The sequence below is a fragment of the Zootoca vivipara genome, chromosome 8 (assembly GCF_965207765.1).
Source record: "Zootoca vivipara chromosome 8, rZooViv2.hap1.1, whole genome shotgun sequence".
Classification (NCBI taxonomy): domain Eukaryota; kingdom Metazoa; phylum Chordata; class Lepidosauria; order Squamata; family Lacertidae; genus Zootoca; species Zootoca vivipara.
Window position 1 is genome coordinate 4601484 of NC_142591.1, and position 20011 is coordinate 4621494.

At 42.4% G+C, this 20011-nt stretch overlaps 2 protein-coding genes and 1 pseudogene across 4 annotated transcripts in view; all 3 read left to right on the plus strand.

The window, feature by feature from the left end:
* Positions 1 to 20011, plus strand: part of LOC118079391 (protocadherin alpha-5) — a 182316-nt gene that overhangs the window by 20193 nt on the left and 142112 nt on the right. Inside the window, exon 1 of one of the 3 annotated variants that reach the window (XM_088675020.1) lies at positions 14492 to 17228. The exons of the other annotated variants lie outside the window; for them this stretch is intronic. Within the exon in view, the coding sequence (XP_088531146.1) occupies positions 14853 to 17228 (2376 nt within the window). The 5' untranslated portion in view covers positions 14492 to 14852. Of the gene's footprint in view, positions 1 to 14491; positions 17229 to 20011 lie in introns of those variants that run through there. 3 annotated transcript variants of the gene reach the window in all.
* LOC118079395 (protocadherin alpha-10-like) lies at positions 1932 to 4474 on the plus strand. The gene has a single exon (XM_060278126.2). It carries the CDS (start codon positions 1955 to 1957, stop codon positions 4472 to 4474), a length of 2520 nt encoding a protein of 839 aa, XP_060134109.2. The 5' UTR covers positions 1932 to 1954.
* Positions 7202 to 9588, plus strand: LOC148684721 (protocadherin alpha-3 pseudogene; annotated as a pseudogene).

The window sequence follows — 20011 nt, forward strand, 5'->3', positions numbered from 1 at the left end:
CTTTAAAGGCATGGTGCATATTCCATCTGACCAGAGACATAACCACTACATCTATTAATGAAACCTACCCAACCCTGGTTTGGGGGACCAGATGAACAGACTGCCATTATCAAGATGCATGACATTATCTGCAGTTACGGACAAATTAACATTCAGTGCAGGCTTTTCAGCACCGCTGTAATATGTGTTGTAATGTGATATGTAACATTTTTCTCTGCACTCAGCCCTATAGGTAGGTCAGGAACCACAATGACTCTGTATCTCCAGTATCCAATTCATGGAGCTGGTCCAGGACGATACCATGGACTGGAATCAGGACCTGCGTTTTTAATTTGTTCATAAGTTATCTAGAATTAGGTGTGAACAGTGAGGTCGTCAGTTTGCTAATGATACCAAATTGTTCATCGGAGGGTTAAAACAAGGAGGGATTTCAGTTTGCTCTGAAAGTATTTCTCCTAAGCGGTTGAATGAGAGTAAAGAGCCAAATGCAGTTCAATGTAAGCAAGTGGAAATTAATGCACATTGAGGCTTATGCTCATGGGATCTAACCTGGCAGTTACAGACCAAGAACGAGACCTTGGGGTGATAGTGGACAGTGTGATGAAGGTGCCAGTCCAGTGCACAGCAGCTGCGAAAAATGTGAATTGCAAGCAATTGCAAATAAAATGGCCAATATTGTCATTTGTTTTTTAACCTTTTAAAATATCCTACCAAGGAGTTCACGGTGACACACCTTGTTCTGCCCCTTTCCATATTATCCTCACAACAACACGGTGAAGTTGGTTGAGCTGAAAGTTGGTGACTGGTCCAAGGCCAGCCAGTGAGGTTCATGGCTGACTGGGGATTTGAACCTTGGCCTCCCAGGTTCTTTATCTGACACTCTAACCACTGCACCACACTGGCTTTATGCCACCACCACCATCATTAGTCACTTTCCTCACAAAAGTGACTATAAGCAAAAACAAATATAAATACGAAAACCAATTACAACAAACACAGCCAATAAAACAACAACTAACCAACACATCTATACCAATAAAAGACAGGCCTTACATTAAGAGGGGCCACATGTACTGGAAACCCTACAAGGGCCCGAAGTCCAGATAAAAAGGGAAGTTTTTGCCTGGCACCTAAAAATAAAGAGAGCACTAGGCAAGTCTCCCTAGGGAGAACATTCCACAAATGGGGAGCCACCACAGAAAAGGCCTGTTCTTGTGTTGCTACACTTCAGACCTCAGAGGATGATCACAGGGTTTGGATCAGTTCATGTGGGGATTGATTGTTATAGAATCATAGAGTTGGAACAGACCACAAGGGCCATCCAGTCCAACCCCCTGCCAAGCAGGAAACACCATCAAAGCATTCTTGACATATGCCTGTCAAGCCTCTGCTTAAAGACCTCCAAAGAAGGAGACTCCACCACACTCCTTGGCAGCAAATTCTACTGGTCCTTGAGGTATTGATCATAACCAGCATTTTGAATTGAGCCTGGAAGCTAATTAGTAGCAGGTACAGTCCTGCTGGAATTAGTGTTACATATTTAGACTGCCCTGCCCTGGTGAATAATCTGGGAAGATAAACACTGTGTAAACTATTAACAAACTAATGAGGTTGATTAATAATTATTTAATAATTAAAATATCAGAAGAATCTGTGAACCAGGAAAAACAATTTTGGAAGCCCTGCTAAACCACTGTGCTTGTGAATTCAGACACACGGTGTCACTCTTGCCTACGAAATCTCTTCAGGAAACCTAAGGAGATTTGCTGCCCTGCCCTCAGATGGAAAGCAAATCATTTGACGCAAGAATCCGGAGGAAACCCCAGATACCATCAAAATATAACAGAACAAAGCAGATTCCCCTTTTCAAGAGCAATTTTCATTAACCAAAGGATGAATTCATAGCATCAGGAAACCTCACATTCTGGCCATCATTCTAAGAAACCACAGCTCAATGGAGACGGGGAGAAGGCAGATGCTGCAGCTGATTTTGCTTCCCGCAGTCTGGTTGATGGGGAGCGGCCAGCTCCATTATTCTGTGCCTGAAGAATCCCAGCATGGCACCTTTGTGGGCCGCATTGCCCAGGACCTGGGGCTGGAGGTGGAGGAGCTGGTGCCTCGGATGTTCCGGATGGTTTCCAAAGGACAGGAGGACTATTTTGAGGTAAATGTTCAGAATGGTGTTTTGTTTGTGAATTCCCGAATTGACAGGGAGCAGCTGTGTGCTCAGAGTCCCATTTGCATCATTCATCTAGAGATGATTGTGGACAAGCCTCTCAGGATCTTCCATGCGGAGGTGGAGATCAGGGACATAAATGACAATGCCCCCATTTTCCCAGTAAATGAACACCAGCTATTTATTTTAGAATCTAGGCTGCTGGGCTCCTATTTTCCACTAGAGGGAGCTTCAGATGCCGATATTGGTTCAAATGGTCTGCTTACCTACATCCTTAGTCCAAATGATTATTTTCAGCTACGTGAAGAAAAGCATGGAGATCTCAGTAAATCTTTAGCACTCATGCTATACAATGCCCTGGATCGAGAAAAAATCTCTGTACATCATTTATTACTTACTGCCACTGATGGGGGACAACCAGAGCTAACTGGTTCGGTGCAGCTGAAGATAACTGTACTAGATGTAAATGATAATGTACCAATGTTTAACCAGTCTGTGTATGAGGTGCATCTGCTGGAAAACGTCACAGAGGGAACACAAGTCATTACTTTGGCTGCTTATGACTTGGATGAAGGAACGAATAAAGAAATACTGTATTCATTTAGCAATATGATGCCTGCCCATTTAAGGCAGTCTTTTTCCATAGATTCCAACACCGGTGAAATCAAAACCAAAGGAAAGATAGACTTTGAAGATATTAACTTATTTGAATTGCAAGTGGAAGCTGCTGATCAAGGGTCCTACTCTTTGGTCGGACACTGCAAAGTTCTGATCCAGGTTTTGGATGTGAATGACAATGCTCCAGAACTGTCTGTGACATCCATGTCTGTGCCGGTGCCAGAGGACTCCCCACTGGGGACAGTGGTGGCCCTGATGAGTATATCGGACAGCGATGCAGGCATCAATGCTCAAGTTAGTTGCTCCCTGTGGCCACATGGACTTCCCTTCAGGCTGATATCCACCTTTAAGAATTACTACTCACTGGTGCTGGCTGAATCCCTGGACCGCGAGGAGGTGGCTGAATACAGGCTGGTGGTGACAGTCCAAGACCAAGGGACTCCATCACTGTCAGCTAGCAGCAGCCTTGTGGTGCCCATTGGTGATGTGAATGACAATGCTCCTGCTTTTCCTCAGTCCTCCTACACTGTCTTTGTGAAAGAGAATAATCCACCTGGTGCTCACATCTTCACCGTGTCTGCCTCAGACCCAGATGTGGCTGAAAACGCCCTGGTCAGCTACTGGCTGGACGAGAAGCTATGGCCCCTGTCGAGCTACATCTCGGTACACTCAGAAAGTGGGAAGCTCTATGCTCTTCAGCCCTTGGATTATGAAGAGGTGAAGCTGCTGGAGTTCCAAGTAAGGGCCAAGGATGCTGGGCTGCCCTCCCTGTGTGGCAATGTGACGGTGCAAGTCTTTGTGATGGATGAGAACGACAATGCACCTGAAGTTTCTAAGGCAGCAGAGGCCCCCATCCTGCTGGTAGTTCCTGTTACTGCAGGACACATGGTGGGCAAGATCCGTGCCCTGGATGCTGACTCAGGCTACAATGCCTGGTTGCACTATGAGCTGCATGGAGGAAGTAGTAGCTCCTGGCATGTGGGACTGTACAGTGGTGAGATTAGTACTACACATGCACTGGATGAGACAGAAGGGGTAGGAAATAGCATGCTTCTGTTGGTGCTGGTGAAGGACCATGGCAAGCCTGTACTGTCAACCACAGCTACGTTGAGTATTTCCCTGGTAGCAAGCACCCAGGCTGCTCAAGCTGATGCCCACTTCTCCAGAATGGGAGGGAGCCTAACGCCCCTGGTGGACACTACAAACATTTACCTGATCATTGCCATCTGCTCAGTGTCCAGCTTGTTCCTGCTTGCCATCGTTGTGTATGTGGCTCTGCGATGCCAGTCTCAGCTCGAGGACGGTGCCAGGTATGGTCCTGGCACAGCCACACTAGTGTGCGCCAGTGAAGTGGGTAGCTGGTCATATTCACAACGTCATAGTCGCAATCTGGGATGTGTGGCTGGGGAAGCTGGTATCAAGAATGACCTCATGGTTTTCAGTCCCAATATTCCTGTCTTTGCTGTGAACACAGGAGTAGGAAATGCAAAGGAGCTTGTTCCAAATTTATCTGGAGAGGTGAGTCATATGGAAGCCTTAAGAATCCTTGTAACTGATGCTCTTGTATTCCTTTCTGGTTTGAATACATGGCATTATACTGTAGGACACCATATAGAGAGACAATGGGGCTTAATTGATCTGTGCACTTATAGATATTTACCTGTTCTCTTTCTTAATTGAATTTCTTGCCTGTCCTTCCACCCAGGCTCAAGACAGGTACAATTTTGCTTACAATAAAAAAGTATAGAAGTATAAAATGTATAAAAAGTATAAAATTCATTTCATGCTTACAATATTTGATGGGCCTCCAGTGAAAATATTACAGTGCAGTAGAATGTGTGGGGGAGGAATTCACTCTTCCCTTACTTTGAGAAGTGATGGAATCTGCCTAGTTGACATCCTAGCTGTTTGAAGCTTTCCCTGAGGAGAAGGTATTTTGGATATGAAGGCTTAACTCTCTTTAATTGTGATGCAGAGTTGCAGGAAACGGTGTAGGAAGCTTGGTATTCTATGATGTACCCTAGTCTCTAGACAGCTCTGACATGCATGTGTTTCAACACATTGGTTCCTTTCAAATTGCTATTACTGTGGAAATCCCTGACTTTTCTATAAACTCTGGTCAAGTTTTCAAGGGATATGCTGCATTAACAACTAGTCATTACCAACACCTTAAAAACTATTTGGCGGGACCTACTATTGGGTAGGATCATGATGATGGCATAACAGCAACAATCTTAGAAGAGGGGGCCAGATGTCCATTCAGCCACAAATTGCACAAGGTAGCCTAGGCCCACTCATTATCATTCAGCCTAATCTGTATCATACAGGTGATACAACCATATGTATTACGACCTGAGCTTCAAGATTCCAGTGTGATAAGAACAAGATAGAAAGTAATCCTGAAAATATTTGCAAAGGTAGTTTTTGCAAGAGCATCGTTTTTTTTGTTACCCATTCTTGCTCCCGTTGCTCGGTCCCAGCTCCTGCCAATCTAGCAGTTCGAAAGCATGCCCAAAAGTGCAAGTAGATAAATAGGTACTCCTTTGGCAGGAAGGTAAACGGTGTTTCCATGTGCTGCTCTGGTTCATAGAATCAGAGACCACAAGGGCCATCCAGACCAACCTCCTGCCAAGCAGGAAACACCATCAAAGCATTCCTGACATATGGCTGTCAAGACCTCCAAATGGTCAGTAGCAGCTTAGTCATGCTGGCCACATGACCCGGAAGCTGTCTGCGGACAAACACCAGCTCCCTCGGCCCATAGAGCGAGATGAGTGCGCAACCCCCAGCGTCGTCCGCGACTGGACCTAACGGTCAGGGGTACCTTTACCTTTACCTGAATTTTATTTGTAATGACAAAGTAAAACCAGATGATAAGAACAGTTGTGAATGACATGACCAAATGGCTGCATTTCTGCATCCATTTGTTTAACCAATGTCATTGTTGAAAACCATTACAGCAATTGGGCCATCACTATCCCTTAGCCTATTCTACATCACAGGGTTGATGTGCAAATAATGAAGAGGGAAACGTGCTGCTCTGAGCTACTTGGAGGCCAGGTTGCATAGTATCATAGCAAACGAAACGAAATGAACCTGAGAGAACAGAGTTCTTCAACTTCAGACTCCAGATATGCTATTCAATTTATCAGCATGCTCGCTTCCCTGAAAAATCCCAACAACTCATTGTTGTCATAAAGATTCCTTTTAATATTCTATAGAATAAAGAACTCCTCAGGCCTTTGAAGGCTGACAGATTGAGGAAGAAATTAATTTATCTGGATCGAACCACTTCACTGTTTGAATTAGAGCTCCATGAATAAAGTATGCATTGAAACTTATGATTGGTTGCCTTAACTATTCAGATGGCACCATCAGTGTGCATGGTATTTTATAGAGTGAAAGAGGATATGTCTGTGCTCCCAAGGAACTTACAATCTAAAGCTCAGCATAAAGGAAGCATAATCAGATGGACCTAAATGAAACTGAGTGCAAGACTGACTTGGGCATATGTAGATAGGTTATCTTGTGACTTCCAATAATCATGGTCCATCATTTGTGACCCTTCCTGTTCTTCCTTTTTCTTTCTTGACGTGGCAAAGGGATTTTGCTCAGGGTTTGGATTGTGTTTCATAATTAGAATCTAGAAGGAATTCTTCCCACCCCTGGTAGAGTGTGCCTTGTTTGATTTGCTTTAATCTTAGCATGCACATTTGGCAAAGAATCTCAACTCTCTGGCTGCCAACACTGTGACAGTGGCCTGGCCTTCATTGTATAGGGTGATGGGAGGACTGTGGACTGGTGACAAGATAAACTTGCCAGTGAGGATGGCCCCTTTGGCCCCTTGTGAAAACATAGTGAAGGGAAAATGGCAAAGAAACAAAAATAAGAGTTTCTAAAATGAGTGGAACACTTCTAACAATGTGGGTAACCCAGTACAAAACTCTAGGGGAGCCAAACCATTTTGATTTAATTTTGGCCAATTAAGTCAACATGTGCTCTCTACCTAAAATGCAGAACAGGCTTTATTTCTTAAAAAAAAATACTGTGATGTGGTTAAGAGACACTAACTTTTCAAGGAAAAAAATATTACAATACAATACCAGCAAAATGCAAATGAATCCCACTATATTATTGAGCCAAAAAATAGGGGAAATGAAAAGGAAGGAACATTTGTATGCCACTAATACTGGTTTGTCACAAGATGTCGCTATCCACTGAAAATCAAAACGCTCTTTTGATGCAATTATCAAAGCCCCTCCCAGCAATTCAGAAAGAACAGAGACCATCAGAGGACAGAATGGATACAGCAGCGTAACAACTGACTGTTTCCCAGTCTTTAATGCCATCACAAGAGTGGATTTAATTTTAAAAACCAGGAATAAGACCTACCATTGCTATGGTTGTTTTGCTCCGATGCTGCTTGGTGAGAAGGCAGCTGCTGCAGCTGTTTTTCATCTGCATGGCTTGGGAGAGAGGGAGCGGCCAGCTCCATTATTCAGTGCCTGAAGAATCCCAGCATGGCACCTTTGTGGGCCGCATTGCCCAGGATCTGGGACTGGAGGTGGATGAGCTGGTGCCTCGGATGTTCCGGATGGAGTCTCAAAGCCAAGGGGACTATTTAGAGGTAAATGTTCAGAATGGGATTTTGTTTGTTAACTCTCGAATAGACAGGGAGGAGCTGTGTGGCAAAAGCCCTTTGTGTGCCATTCATCTGGAGGTGATTGTGGATAAGCCTTTGAGGGTCTTTCATATTGAGGTGGAGATCAAGGACATAAATGATAACCCTCCTACATTTCCTCAAATAGAACAAAATGTCTTTATTTCAGAACTGAGAATGCCCGGATCATTTTTCCCTCTGGAGGGAGCTTCTGATGCAGATATAGGTCCAAATTCTCACCTCACCTATACACTCAGCCCCAGTGAATACTTTAGTCTAGATGTTCAGAGGAAACATGATGAAAGTCAATCACTAGCACTCCTTTTAAAAACCCCTCTAGACAGAGAGGTGAGAGCTAAGCATCGTTTGCTGCTCACAGCCATCGACGGGGGGAAGCCAGAGCTCAGTGGCACAGCACAGCTGGTGATTTCTGTTCTTGATGAAAATGACAATGCACCTGCCTTTAATCAGTCAGTTTATAAAGTCCAAATGACAGAGGATGTTCTAAGTGGGACATTAGTGGTCAGATTGAATGCCACAGATATGGATGAGGGAATCAATAAGGAGATTACATACTCATTTCAGAACCGTGTGCCTGTTAAATTAAAAAATATATTCGCTTTAGATTCTGTTAATGGGGAAATAAGAACAAAAGGAAAATTAGACTTTGAGGAAAACCACCAATATGAGATTCAGGTACAAGCTAGCGACAAAGGGAGCAATCCAATGACAGGATATTGCAGTGTTGTGGTTGAAGTGCTAGATGTCAATGACAATGCCCCTGAGATGTCATTAAAATCTCTCCTGGTGCCAGTGCCAGAGGATTCCCTGCCTGGAATGGTGGTGGCCCTGATCAGTGTCTCAGATCAGGATTCTGGGGCCAATGGACAAATAAGCTGCTTCCTGCACCCCCCTGAACTTCCCTTCAAGTTGGTGTCCACCTTCAAGAATTACTACTCTCTGGTAGTGTCTGAGCCTCTGGACCGGGAGCAAGTGGCTGAATACAAGCTGCTTGTAACAGCTCAAGACCAAGGGACTCCATCGCTCTCAGTCACCAGCAGCCTGGTGGTGCCCATTGGTGATGTGAATGACAATGCACCCACTTTTGCACAGCCATCTTACACAGTCTTTGTGAAGGAGAACAACCCACCTGGTGCTCACATCTTCACTGTGTCTGCCTCAGATCCAGATGTGGCTGAGAATGCGCTGGTCAGCTACTGGATCGATGAGAAGCTCTGGCCACTGACAAGCTACATCTCAGTGCACTCAGAGAGTGGGAAGGTCTATGCATTGCAGCCCTTGGATTATGAGGAGGTGAAGCTGCTGGAGTTCCAAGTGAAGGCCAAGGATGCTGGGCTGCCCTCCTTATGTGGCAATGTGACTATTCAGGTTTTTGTGGTGGATGAGAATGACAATGCACCTGCAGTGTCTGGGATGGCAGAAGAAAACCCAGTTCTGCTAGTGATCCCTGTGATGGCCGGGCATATAGTGGGGAAAATACAAGCCCTGGATGCTGACTCGGGCTACAATGCATGGCTACGGTATGAAATGCATGAAGGGACTAGTGGTCCTTGGCGAGTTGGGCAGTACAGTGGAGAGATCAGCACTACACGTGTCCTTGATGAGGGAGAGGTTAGTGGTAGTAGCCAGAATCTGCTGGTCTTGGTGAAGGACCATGGGAATCCAATGTTGTCAGCTACTGCTACATTAAGCGTGACACTGGTGGCAAGCACCCAGCTCACCCGTACTGATGTTCACCTTCCAAGAACAGGAGGTAACCCAAAGCCTCTTGTGGGCAGTGCCAACATCTACCTAATCATTGCCATCTGCTCAGTGTCCAGCTTGTTTCTGCTTGCAATCATAATATACATTGTCCTGCGATGCCAGTCCCAAGCAAAGGAGGCTATGATATATGGCCCTGGCACAGCCACCCTCGTATGTGCCAGTGAAGTGGGTAGCTGGTCATATTCAAATCGTCATAGCCATATCCTGGCAGGTGTGAGTGGTGAAGCTGGCATCAAAAGTGACCTCATGGTTTTCAGCCCCAACATTCCTCCTCTGCAAGGCAATGAGAAACAGGAACAAATGCTCGGTGATTCATCAGCGCAGGTGAGTAATGCATTCTGAGGAACATTTGGGAACTTTTATCATATGTAATTGTAGCCATTAAATCAGCCTCACACTACTGAGCATGATTGCTATTGTGAAAGTGAGGCTCAGAGTTTGAAGCATCAGTGTCTCTGGTATTTTATTTTATTATATTTAAAACATTTCTATGTTACGATTAGATTTTAAAACTCCCTGAGGTAGCTTATAGCTGTTCTAAAAAGCTAAAAATTAAAAATTTAAAAAGTTCTTTGCATGGCATTGGAGAGATATAGGATTCAGTGCTAAACAAATTTCCTGAAGAGGGTGTTCCAGAGGAATGGTGCCACAACACAAAAGGCCCTTTCTTTGCATGCCTCAGTTTAGAAGGCAATTCAGATCTGTTGTAAAAGGAGGGCCTCTGACTGAAGATCTTAATGCTCAGGCAGGCTTATCTGAGAGACGGTGATATGTCTTGCAAAAATGTTTTTGTCTAACTGAATTTGTTCCATGACCAAAGCACTGCTTTATCTTTTGAGATAATTAAAAGTAAATACCGTAAATCTGGCTTGCTAGAAATACTTACCTGTATTATTTTTGTATATATTCTTTATTTAAATGTGTTGCTCCGTTTTAAACATATTCCACATTTGGAGAATTGGGTCAGTGAAGAATTAAATTCCTGTAATTTTAACTTGTGTATTTTATTAGTACTTACTGCTTTTCTAGGAATGAGTTTGTAATCCCATCCAAATATAGTTATTATTTGCCTCTTGTGAATTGTGGTTTCAGGGGTGGGTGGAGACTCAGTCTCTGTTGTATCCAGTAAGTTCAGTGGTGACAAGATGAGCAATTTAGCTGCAGCACTTGCCAATGTCCTGGAAACTAGAATTTAATCTAGATTTGTTGGGGCAGACTTATTTATATATAAGCATCTGGTTGAAGAAACTTTTTTCTCCAGAAGCCATAAACATTCATTCAATTATTATAGTTACTCGTAACGGAGGGATGCTGTCTATTGCTCAATGAATGATCTCTTAAGTAATGGGCCATGACAGTGCAATGTGTGGACAGCCAATGAGTGAGACCCAGGGTGTACACAATGTTGGGAATGAGGCCAGTGGTGTGACCCTGCTCCCTGTCAGTGCCTGGGTAACATGTGAATATGGTTTGTAAGATCTTATTATTCATAAATACATATAATCTTGCTAGCTTCTTTAGCCTTATACGGAGTCTGGTCAAATGCAATTTATTAAAGTAGCCTTTTGACAACATTTGAATTATTGGGAGGAAGCCAATATTATGTTAAAATAATTGTTCTGGCAATACAAGCATTTCTGCTTGTTCAATGGAAACAACCTTCCCTCTTCTCCACATCCTTGTGTGGGCTTCTGCTAGTGGGGCCAGTGAATTGAATCTGGTCCAATATTCTTTCAAAGCAAAACTAAGGAGTGTTGATCCCTATTTTGATATCGCTTGGTGCTCAGAAAGCCTTTGATATATTAGAATGGTCATCTTTTTGAGAGAATTTTGGAAATCTTGATCTGGGGAAAACTCTGAAACACTAGCTTGGAATGAAATATAATTGCTGGGTATAGGAAAATGATTTTAATAAATTGAAATTATAGAGAATATTTTGATGAGTCAATTATGGAAACTCCACAGCAGGTTGCAGTCAGTTGGTCCCCTTGGTAACATAACAAAGCAGGAAGAGGAATGGAGATAGGAGGCAGCAGCTGTAGACACATATCTGATTGATTTGTGTCTACTTAAAATGGAGCTGTCACCTGAGACAAGGCAGAATGGCTTAGAATACTGTAAGTGACTCTTAATACAGTCCACAATCTAAGAAGTGTAAGAGCATGACTGGCTGCTGGATAGCAGAGTGCAGGCGATGCAAGAGAAGGGTGATAAAAGAGAAGGGACAGGAACAGCCAGAGAAGTTATTCTGCCCAAATTTGGATGACCATTGAGGCAACAAGGCCAGATGTTCTGCCCAGAGCTGAGTTTTCATCAATGGAGAATTTTGAGTGGTTCAAGGTGAATGGTAAAGCAAGTTCTTCAATCAAGATTGCAGTCACAATAGTCAGTGTGGGCTATAACTGATGGAGTTCCATTAATTCTGGATTTTCCTCATTCAAACTCTCTGGCCACAATGGGCTTCCAGATTCTTTAATATGAAAATACAAGTTATCAATTTTGTTCACTTATTTGCTTAGACAAAATGTGGTGGTCTGTATGAACATACTGGAAAAGAGTACAAAACTGAGAATTCATGACCCCATGTATTTTAATGATTTGTAAAAGCCTGGTTTGCACTGCAGTAGAATTAAGTAAAAGCTACTAAAACATCTTAGAATAGTTTATAGAAACATAAAATTGTAGAGTTGGAAGGGACACTTGACAGTCATCTAATCCAACCCCCAACTAAATCCCAATTAAATCATACATGACAGATGACCATCCAACCTCTGCTTGCAAACCTCTAAGGGAAGGAAAGTCTACCAAAGGCCCCTGTTCCACTGTCAAACAGCTCTTACTGTCAAAAAGCTCTTCCTAATTTGTAGTCAGAATCTCCTTTCTTGTAACTAGAAGCCATTATTTCAGGTCCTACCCTCCAGAGCAGTAGAAAACAAGCTTGTTTGATCTTCCATGTGGCAGCCCATATGACATTCAAAAATGGCTATCATATCTCCTTTCAGTCTCCTTCCAGGCTAAACATACCCAGCTCCTTCAACCATTCCTCATAAGGCTTGGTTTCCAGACCCTTGATCATCTTGCTTGCCCTCCTCTGCACACATTCCAGGTTGCCAATATCCTTCTTAATTATTATTATTTTGCTGCTGCATCACAGTGTTGACTCATGTTAAGCTTGTGGTCTACTAAGACCCCTAGATTTTTTTCACATTCATATTCAATTAAGGAATCGAATGAAATTGAGAAACAAAATGAATTTAAAGCAAAAGTTTCATTATCAAAAATATAAGAATATTTGGAAAATAGCACATATCGATTCCTATATCTCTATAGCTATTTTTCAAAATAAGCAAACATGGTCAAACATTTGAGTGCTTTCTTGGATAAAGTAGACATATAATGCCCATCATTACTATTAATGGCTGCCGAGACCACATAACACTGAAAGACCTACATTGGCTCCCAGTACGTTTCCGAGCACAATTCAAAGTGTTGGTGTTGACCTTTAAAACCCTAAACAGCCTCGGTCCGGTATACCTGAAGGAGCATCTCCACCCCCATCGTTTTGCCCGGACACTGAGGTCCAGCGCCGAGGGTCTTCTGGCGCTTCCCTCGCTACGAGAAGCCAAGTTACAGGGAACCAGGCAGAGGGCCTTCTTGGTAGTGGCACCCACCCTGTGGAATGCCCTCCCACCAGAGGTCAAAGAGAACAATTATCAGACCCTTAGAAGGCATCTCAAGGAAGCTTTTAATGTTTGATTTCTGTATTTTAATGTTTTCTTGGAAGCCGCCCAGAGTGGCTGGGGGAACCCGGCCAGATGGGCGGGGTATAAATAATAAATTATTATTATTATTATTATTATTATTATTATTATTATTATTATTATTAATTTATTACCTATCCTTCATGCTAAGGTCACAGGGCAAGTTATAGCATTAAAGACAATATTATAAACAATGGTTAAAGCACTTGTAGCTCATGTAGTCTGCCCATTTTCAACATACCAGTGGTTGGTGGTGTGTGTGTGTGTGTGTTAAGCTGGTGCTGAATGTATTGTTCTGCTTTGCTATGGACCACATCAGTGAGGCCAATATGGGGATCTTGTCATCTGAGCAGCCCAGGACCTCTATACACACTGCCCAGGGTTGCGCACCATGGAAGGTCACTTAGGTGCTGCTAACACAGTGGTTTGACTTCACCTCTGGAATCTCACTCCATTGTCTCTTGAGACAGACTCTACATGTCAATGGACCAGCTCGCGTGTTTATACATGGCAGTTGGTGTGTGTCACAGAACGGCAGCATAGGCAAGCTTAGGGTCTGCATTTATAGCTCTACACTTTCTTTAACTGATGAAATTTGAAGGTAGTCTAATAGTTGCTTTGAGACATATGATGAAAAGTGGGGTATAAATTTCTTAAATAAAAGAAAATGGAGTGATACACAATGGTGACTGAAAGACCTAATATAAAAAGAGTAGTTTTTGTCTGAAAGTAATGTCTGAAAATCTCATCAGTGATATTTTCTTTGTATATGATGGAAATATGAGTGCATAAAATTATATTGGAGGGGAACTATATGTAAATCTTATAATGAAAAATAATGAAATCCCCCCAAAATTTACTGTGATGTTACATTCTCCAACACCAGCAGAGGTGCTGAAAACTGAAGGCATAACATGGGCGACCACTTTGGAACATAAGCATACACTCTGTGCTTTATCCTGAAGTGTATTTATTTATTGATTATATATTTATTTTCCTCCAAGATGCTCAGGGTGGCTTACATGTTCTCACACTCTTGATCCTCAGAGAAAAACACAGTAAGAGCTTCATGACTGAGTACAGATTTGAACCCAGGTCGTCTAAGTCCTAGTTGGACCACTCTAACAGTTAAGATACTAACGATCACACTAAACTAGCGGTTTAAATGCTTTTGTAATATAATGTAAGTGTTAGTGTAAACTGGTTTTGGAGAGCAGTCTCCATTATCAGAGGAAATAATAACCGCAAATAAACACTTATCAGAAGCAATTCATTTCTTGGAAAGATTTCACCCCCTCTTTCAAAAGACTGACTAATCAGAATACATCATTAAGAAAATGAAAGGATAAATTTGTGTGTATGTGAACCATCACCCTGGGAAACTATTACTTAACACATTATGTTAAGAAATTTATATAATGAAGAACTTTTATAAAACATTGAAAATGAAGAGGAAAATCCACATTCTGAAATCTCTATGAAGGTAGAACGAACTTTTGCAGACTCTTGATGACTTCCATTTGCATGAAGTGCGACAAATATATGAACTTATTTCCCTAACAGTAATCCATGCCAGACATTCAAACAGCAGACAAAATGAAGGAACACAGTATTGTCTGCACTGAACACAGTCAGTCACACGGGGTCGCAATTGCCTAAACAATCCTATTGGAAACCTCTAAATACAGCTCTCTACCTTTAAAAAGGCATTTGAAGAAAAAAGACAGGAGACAGCTGGATACGATTACATGATCCAGAGAGATTTCTACCAGTGATGCTACTCCCCGGTGGTCCCCAGATCACCTGAATCAGCTGCATTTGAAACAAACATTTTGGAAGCATCCTAATCTCCATGGTTATTATGCGGATAGAATTCTGGGTGAGGAGGAGGCTGCTGCAGCTGGTCCTTCTCCACACAGCCTGGGAAATGGGGAGCGGCCAGCTCCATTATTCTGTGCCGGAGGAATCCCAGCATGGCACCTTTGTGGGCCGTATCGCCCAGGACCTGGGGCTGGAGGTGAGTGAGCTGGTGCCTCGGCTGTTCCAGGTGGAATCTCAAGGCCATGAGGACTATTTCAAGGTAAATTTGCAGAATGGCATTTTGTTTGTGAATTCCCGGATAGACAGGGAGGAGCTGTGTGCCAAGAACCCTTTGTGCTCCATCCACCTGGAGGTGATTGTGGATAAACCCCTGAAAGTCTTCCATGTGGAAGTGGAGATTGCAGACATAAATGACAATGCCCCCATTTTCTCTGTCACAGAGCAAACATTGATTATTGCAGAATCAAGATTGCCATATTCTCCTTTCCCACTGGAGAGTGCTTCTGACGCAGATATTGGCAGCAATGCTCTGTTAACTTACAAGATCAGTCCAAATGATTATTTCAAGCTGAATGTAGTAACGAATGAAGACCACACTAAATCTGCTGGGCTAGAATTAAAGAAACCATTAGACAGAGAAGACATATCTGTGCACCATTTATTACTGACAGCCACAGATGGTGGTAAGCCAGAGCTAACAGGAACAGTCCAGCTTGTGATAAATGTATTGGATGTAAATGATAATGCTCCATTATTCAGCCAATCTGTTTACAAAGTCAGAGTACCAGAGAATCCCGTTAATGGAACACACATAATAACACTCAATGCCACAGACTTGGATGAAGGTATTTCTAAGGATGTTACTTATTCCTTTAGCAGCCTAGTACCTCCCAAAGTTAAAAATACCTTCCAAATAAGTGACAGCACTGGTGACATCAAGGTTATAGGACCATTAGATTATGAAGACATTAATTTGTGGGAAATTCAGGTTGTAGCAAAAGATAAAGGCAATCCTCCTTTGGCTGGACACTGTAAAGTAGTAATAGAGATTCTAGACATGAATGACAACATCCCTCAGCTTTCACTGAAATCTCTCTCAGTGCCTGTGCCTGAGGACTCCCCACAAGGTACTATGGTGGCCTTGATTAGTATCTCAGACAGAGACTCTGGACCCAACGGGCAAGTGAGCTGCTCCTTGTGGCCTTCTGGGATTCCCTTCAAGTTGGTATCCACCTTCAAGAATTACTACTCATTGAAGTTGGAAGAAACACTGGATCGGGAGCAGGTGGCTGAGTATGTGCTAGTGGTGATGGCTCACGATGAAGGGATTCCATCACTGTCGGCTAGCAGCACCTTGTTGGTGCCCATTGGCGATGTGAATGACAATGCACCTGCTTTTGCTCAGCCTTCCTACACGGTCTTTGTGAAGGAGAACAACCCGCCTGGTGCTCACATCTTCACCGTGTCTGCTTCAGACCCAGATGTGGCTGAGAACAGCCTGATCAGCTACTGGATTGATGACAAGCTCTGGCCACTGACAAGCTACATCTCAGTTCACTCAGAGAGTGGGAAGGTCTATGCCTTGCAGCCCTTGGACTATGAGGAGCTGAAGCTGCTGGAGTTCCAAGTGAGGGCCAAGGATGCTGGGCTGCCCTCCTTATGTGGCAATGTGACTATTCAGGTTTTTGTGGTTGACGAAAATGACAATGCACCTGAAGTATCAAGAGTAGCAGAGTCACCCATCATGTTGGTCGTCCCCATAAAAGCTGGACATGCAGTGGGCAAGATCCATGCCCTGGATGCTGACTCAGGTTACAATGCATGGTTGCGCTATGAGCTGCATGAAGCCAATAATGGCCCCTGGCGGGTGGGGCTTTACAGTGGTGAGATTAGCACCACACACGCCCTGGATGAAGCAGTAGGCAATGGTGGCAGCCAGCATATTTTAGTGTTGGTGAAGGACCATGGCAAGCCAGTGCTGTCAGCTACAGCCACCCTGAGTGTGTCACTTGTGGCAAGCACCCAGGCAGTTCAGGCTGATGCCCACCTTGTCAGGATGGGAGGGAGCTCAAAGCCCCAGGTGGACAATGTCAACGTCTACCTGATCATTGCCATCTGCTCAGTGTCCAGCCTGTTCCTGCTGGTGATCATAGTATACATCTCCCTGCGATGCCGTTGCCAGGCCAAGGAGGCCGTGGTGTATGGTCCTGGCACAGCCACGCTGGTATGTGCCAGTGAAGTGGGCACCTGGTCATATTCAAATCGTCACAGCCACATCCTGGCTGGTGTGAGTGGGGAGGCTGGTGCCAAAAGTGACCTCATGGTTTTCACTCCAAATGTTCCTGTATTTGCAATGAATGGGGATGTAGGAAATGGAAAGGAGCTTATTTCAAATTCATCAGATGAGGTGAGTTATATGGAATCTTTAAAATCTTTGTTATACTTTTTGGTGTGAAAACACTGAAGCAATATGTGCTATTACAGAAAGCAGCAGCTATCAAACATTCTGGGGCCTTTACTTAAAAAAAAAATTCTGCCCAAAGTTTCTAACAAAGTTAAAAAGGCTTCTAACAAAGTTAAATCCTAAAATGTACATCATAAAAATGTAATGTTTTAATGTTTAAAACTGCCCTATGTTCTTCGGATGAAGGGCAGTATAGAATTTTAATAAAAAGTGCAAAGTTTATTCATACTCATGATCTTTGGTGCACCTCCACTGAGAATATTGTGGAACTATGGGCGCAAGTTCTGCTGTTCTTATTTGATAAAGCGGTGGTTGGATGCTGAAATAACACATTTAACGCAATGCAGCTTTTCCTGTTAAGGTGGTCCTTTACAAGGTATTTTAAGGTAAAAGAAAAAGAAAAGGCACTCAGTCCTAATATCTGTGCAATGATGAGTTGAGAAACTCTTTTTTGCGCATGGGGGCAGGGAGTGTTGCATTCAATGTCCTTCTGCAAATGGGAAGGCTCCCCTAATGGAATGGCAGAAACAATTTTTGCCAATTCACTATTTTTCCTACAGGAATTTGCACCACCCTCCATGCTGTTTTGGAGAGTCTTAGAATTCACAGGGACCTATAGAGCAGAGGCAATATAAGTGAAAATGGCCTCCCTTTTTCCATTCGTACAGATCCATTAGGTCAATAACATTTCCACAAATGAAAGGACTTCTGTTTGTGGATCGTGGATCATAGAATCATAGAGTTGGAAGAGACCACAAGGGCCATCCAGTCCAACCCCCTGCCAAGCAGGAAACACCACAAAGCATTCCTGACAGATGGCTGTCAAGCCTCTGCTTAAAGACCTCCAAAGAAGGAGACTCCCCCACACCCCTAGGTAGCAAATTCCACTGTCGAACAGCTCTTACTGTCAGGAAGTTCTTCCTAATGTTTAGGTGGAATCTTCTTTCTGGACAATTATGTATGCAAACCTATACTTAGAACTTCAGTTACTGATGTCTGATATATTTATTATAAATATCTATTCAAAAAAATATTATAGGATGCCAGTTTGTGAAAAGATTAGATGGCAATGCAACTAGCCTGAGTTTAGCATTGATGAACATTTATTGCAGTGTTTTGCAATATTTTATTCAACAGACATAGAAGAAATATTTTGTAGTGAGCATACTCTAAAGCAAATTTATATTGTGTTAAGTGAATTTATTGGTGTGTGAGTGTTTTTAAAAAAGCTTATGCTTGCTTTGTGTTCTTTCACTTCTACTGACAGATATCCAAATTGCTGATATCAGTGTGCCTTCTTTCTGAGTAAATAAGTTTACAACTGAGATATCATAAATGGCTTTATGGAAATAAATATAGGGCTTCTTCTAGGCATACATTTTAGCATGTTGCTGTTCAGAAGCCAGTTGTCTATGAAGTCACAAGCAAACAACAATCCTTTAATAATTTGCCAAAATGATGGAAGTAGCAATGAAAAGATCAGCTAATTTCTAATGAATTAGTACTGAATGACAAGGATTCTAGAAAAATAGCTATATGCTTGCAGATGCAGAAAAGGATTTTGAGTGAGTAGAGTAGATTGATATATCTGTCTGTCTATCTCTCTACAGAACTTTTAATGAGGGAATCTGCTTTTGAATTACATAGCAAGGCTTTTTAATTTTATTGTATCTAAAAGAGCGTATAAGACTTATAAGTACAATTAAGTATATAACATAAACAATTTCCACTAAATTATATAAAAATAAAGAAAACAAAGAATATACACATGGCGTAAGTAATATCATACTACAATGGTGGAAATAAATTATAAGGGTATATATTATCTTCATATTTATATTTCCAACCATAATAAAAGTTGACATTGTTCCATAACTCTGTATACAGTGGTACCTCGACTTACGAACGACTCGACAACTGAATTTTTCAACTTACGAATGGGGCAAATGTCCGCATGCTTACGAATTTCTCGACATCCGAACGGAAACTGCAGCGGTTTTAGATAGGGTTTTTTCGACTTACGAATTTTTAGATGGGGTTGCTTCGACTTACAAATTTTTCCGTTTCCAATGCATTCCTATGGGAAATCGCGTTTCCAATGGCGCTTTTCGACTTACGAATTTTTGGACCTACGAAGGTGCCTTCGGAACGGATTAAATTTGTAAGTGGAGGCACCACTGTATTTGCTCATTTCCCTCTCTTCTATAATACATTTTTTTAAAGATAATGCAACAATGTTCCAGATTACTTCAAACTTGTCTAGAATTGGTAGTACTGTGTTCTTCTTCCAAACTTTAGCAATAACTAACTTTACAGCTATCAGTAATTTTATTATTGTTTCAAAATCTGCCTCTGGTACAATACCCTCCAAATAATTCAATAACTGTACTTAGGAATCATTTGGTAAGAGATATCCGGTTATTTCTAAGGCCTATTTTTGAGTATCAGTAATGATTCTGAATTACTGAGCAAAATGTATGTAAACAGTCTGCAAGATGATTGCTACATCTCCAACCGTAATCTTATGTGGTTGGGTATATCTTAGTGTGGAACTTTCCAAACTGTGTCACGACATGTTAGTGTGTTGACTGCAGTGTCTAGATGTGTCACGTAAACACTCCCTGCCCTCATCCCGAGGCTGGAAAGGGGTTAGTTTAACTTCTGGTTTCCTAGTAAAACTGAATTACTGTGTTGCAAAATGATGCATGTCTAAAAAGTGTCACCAA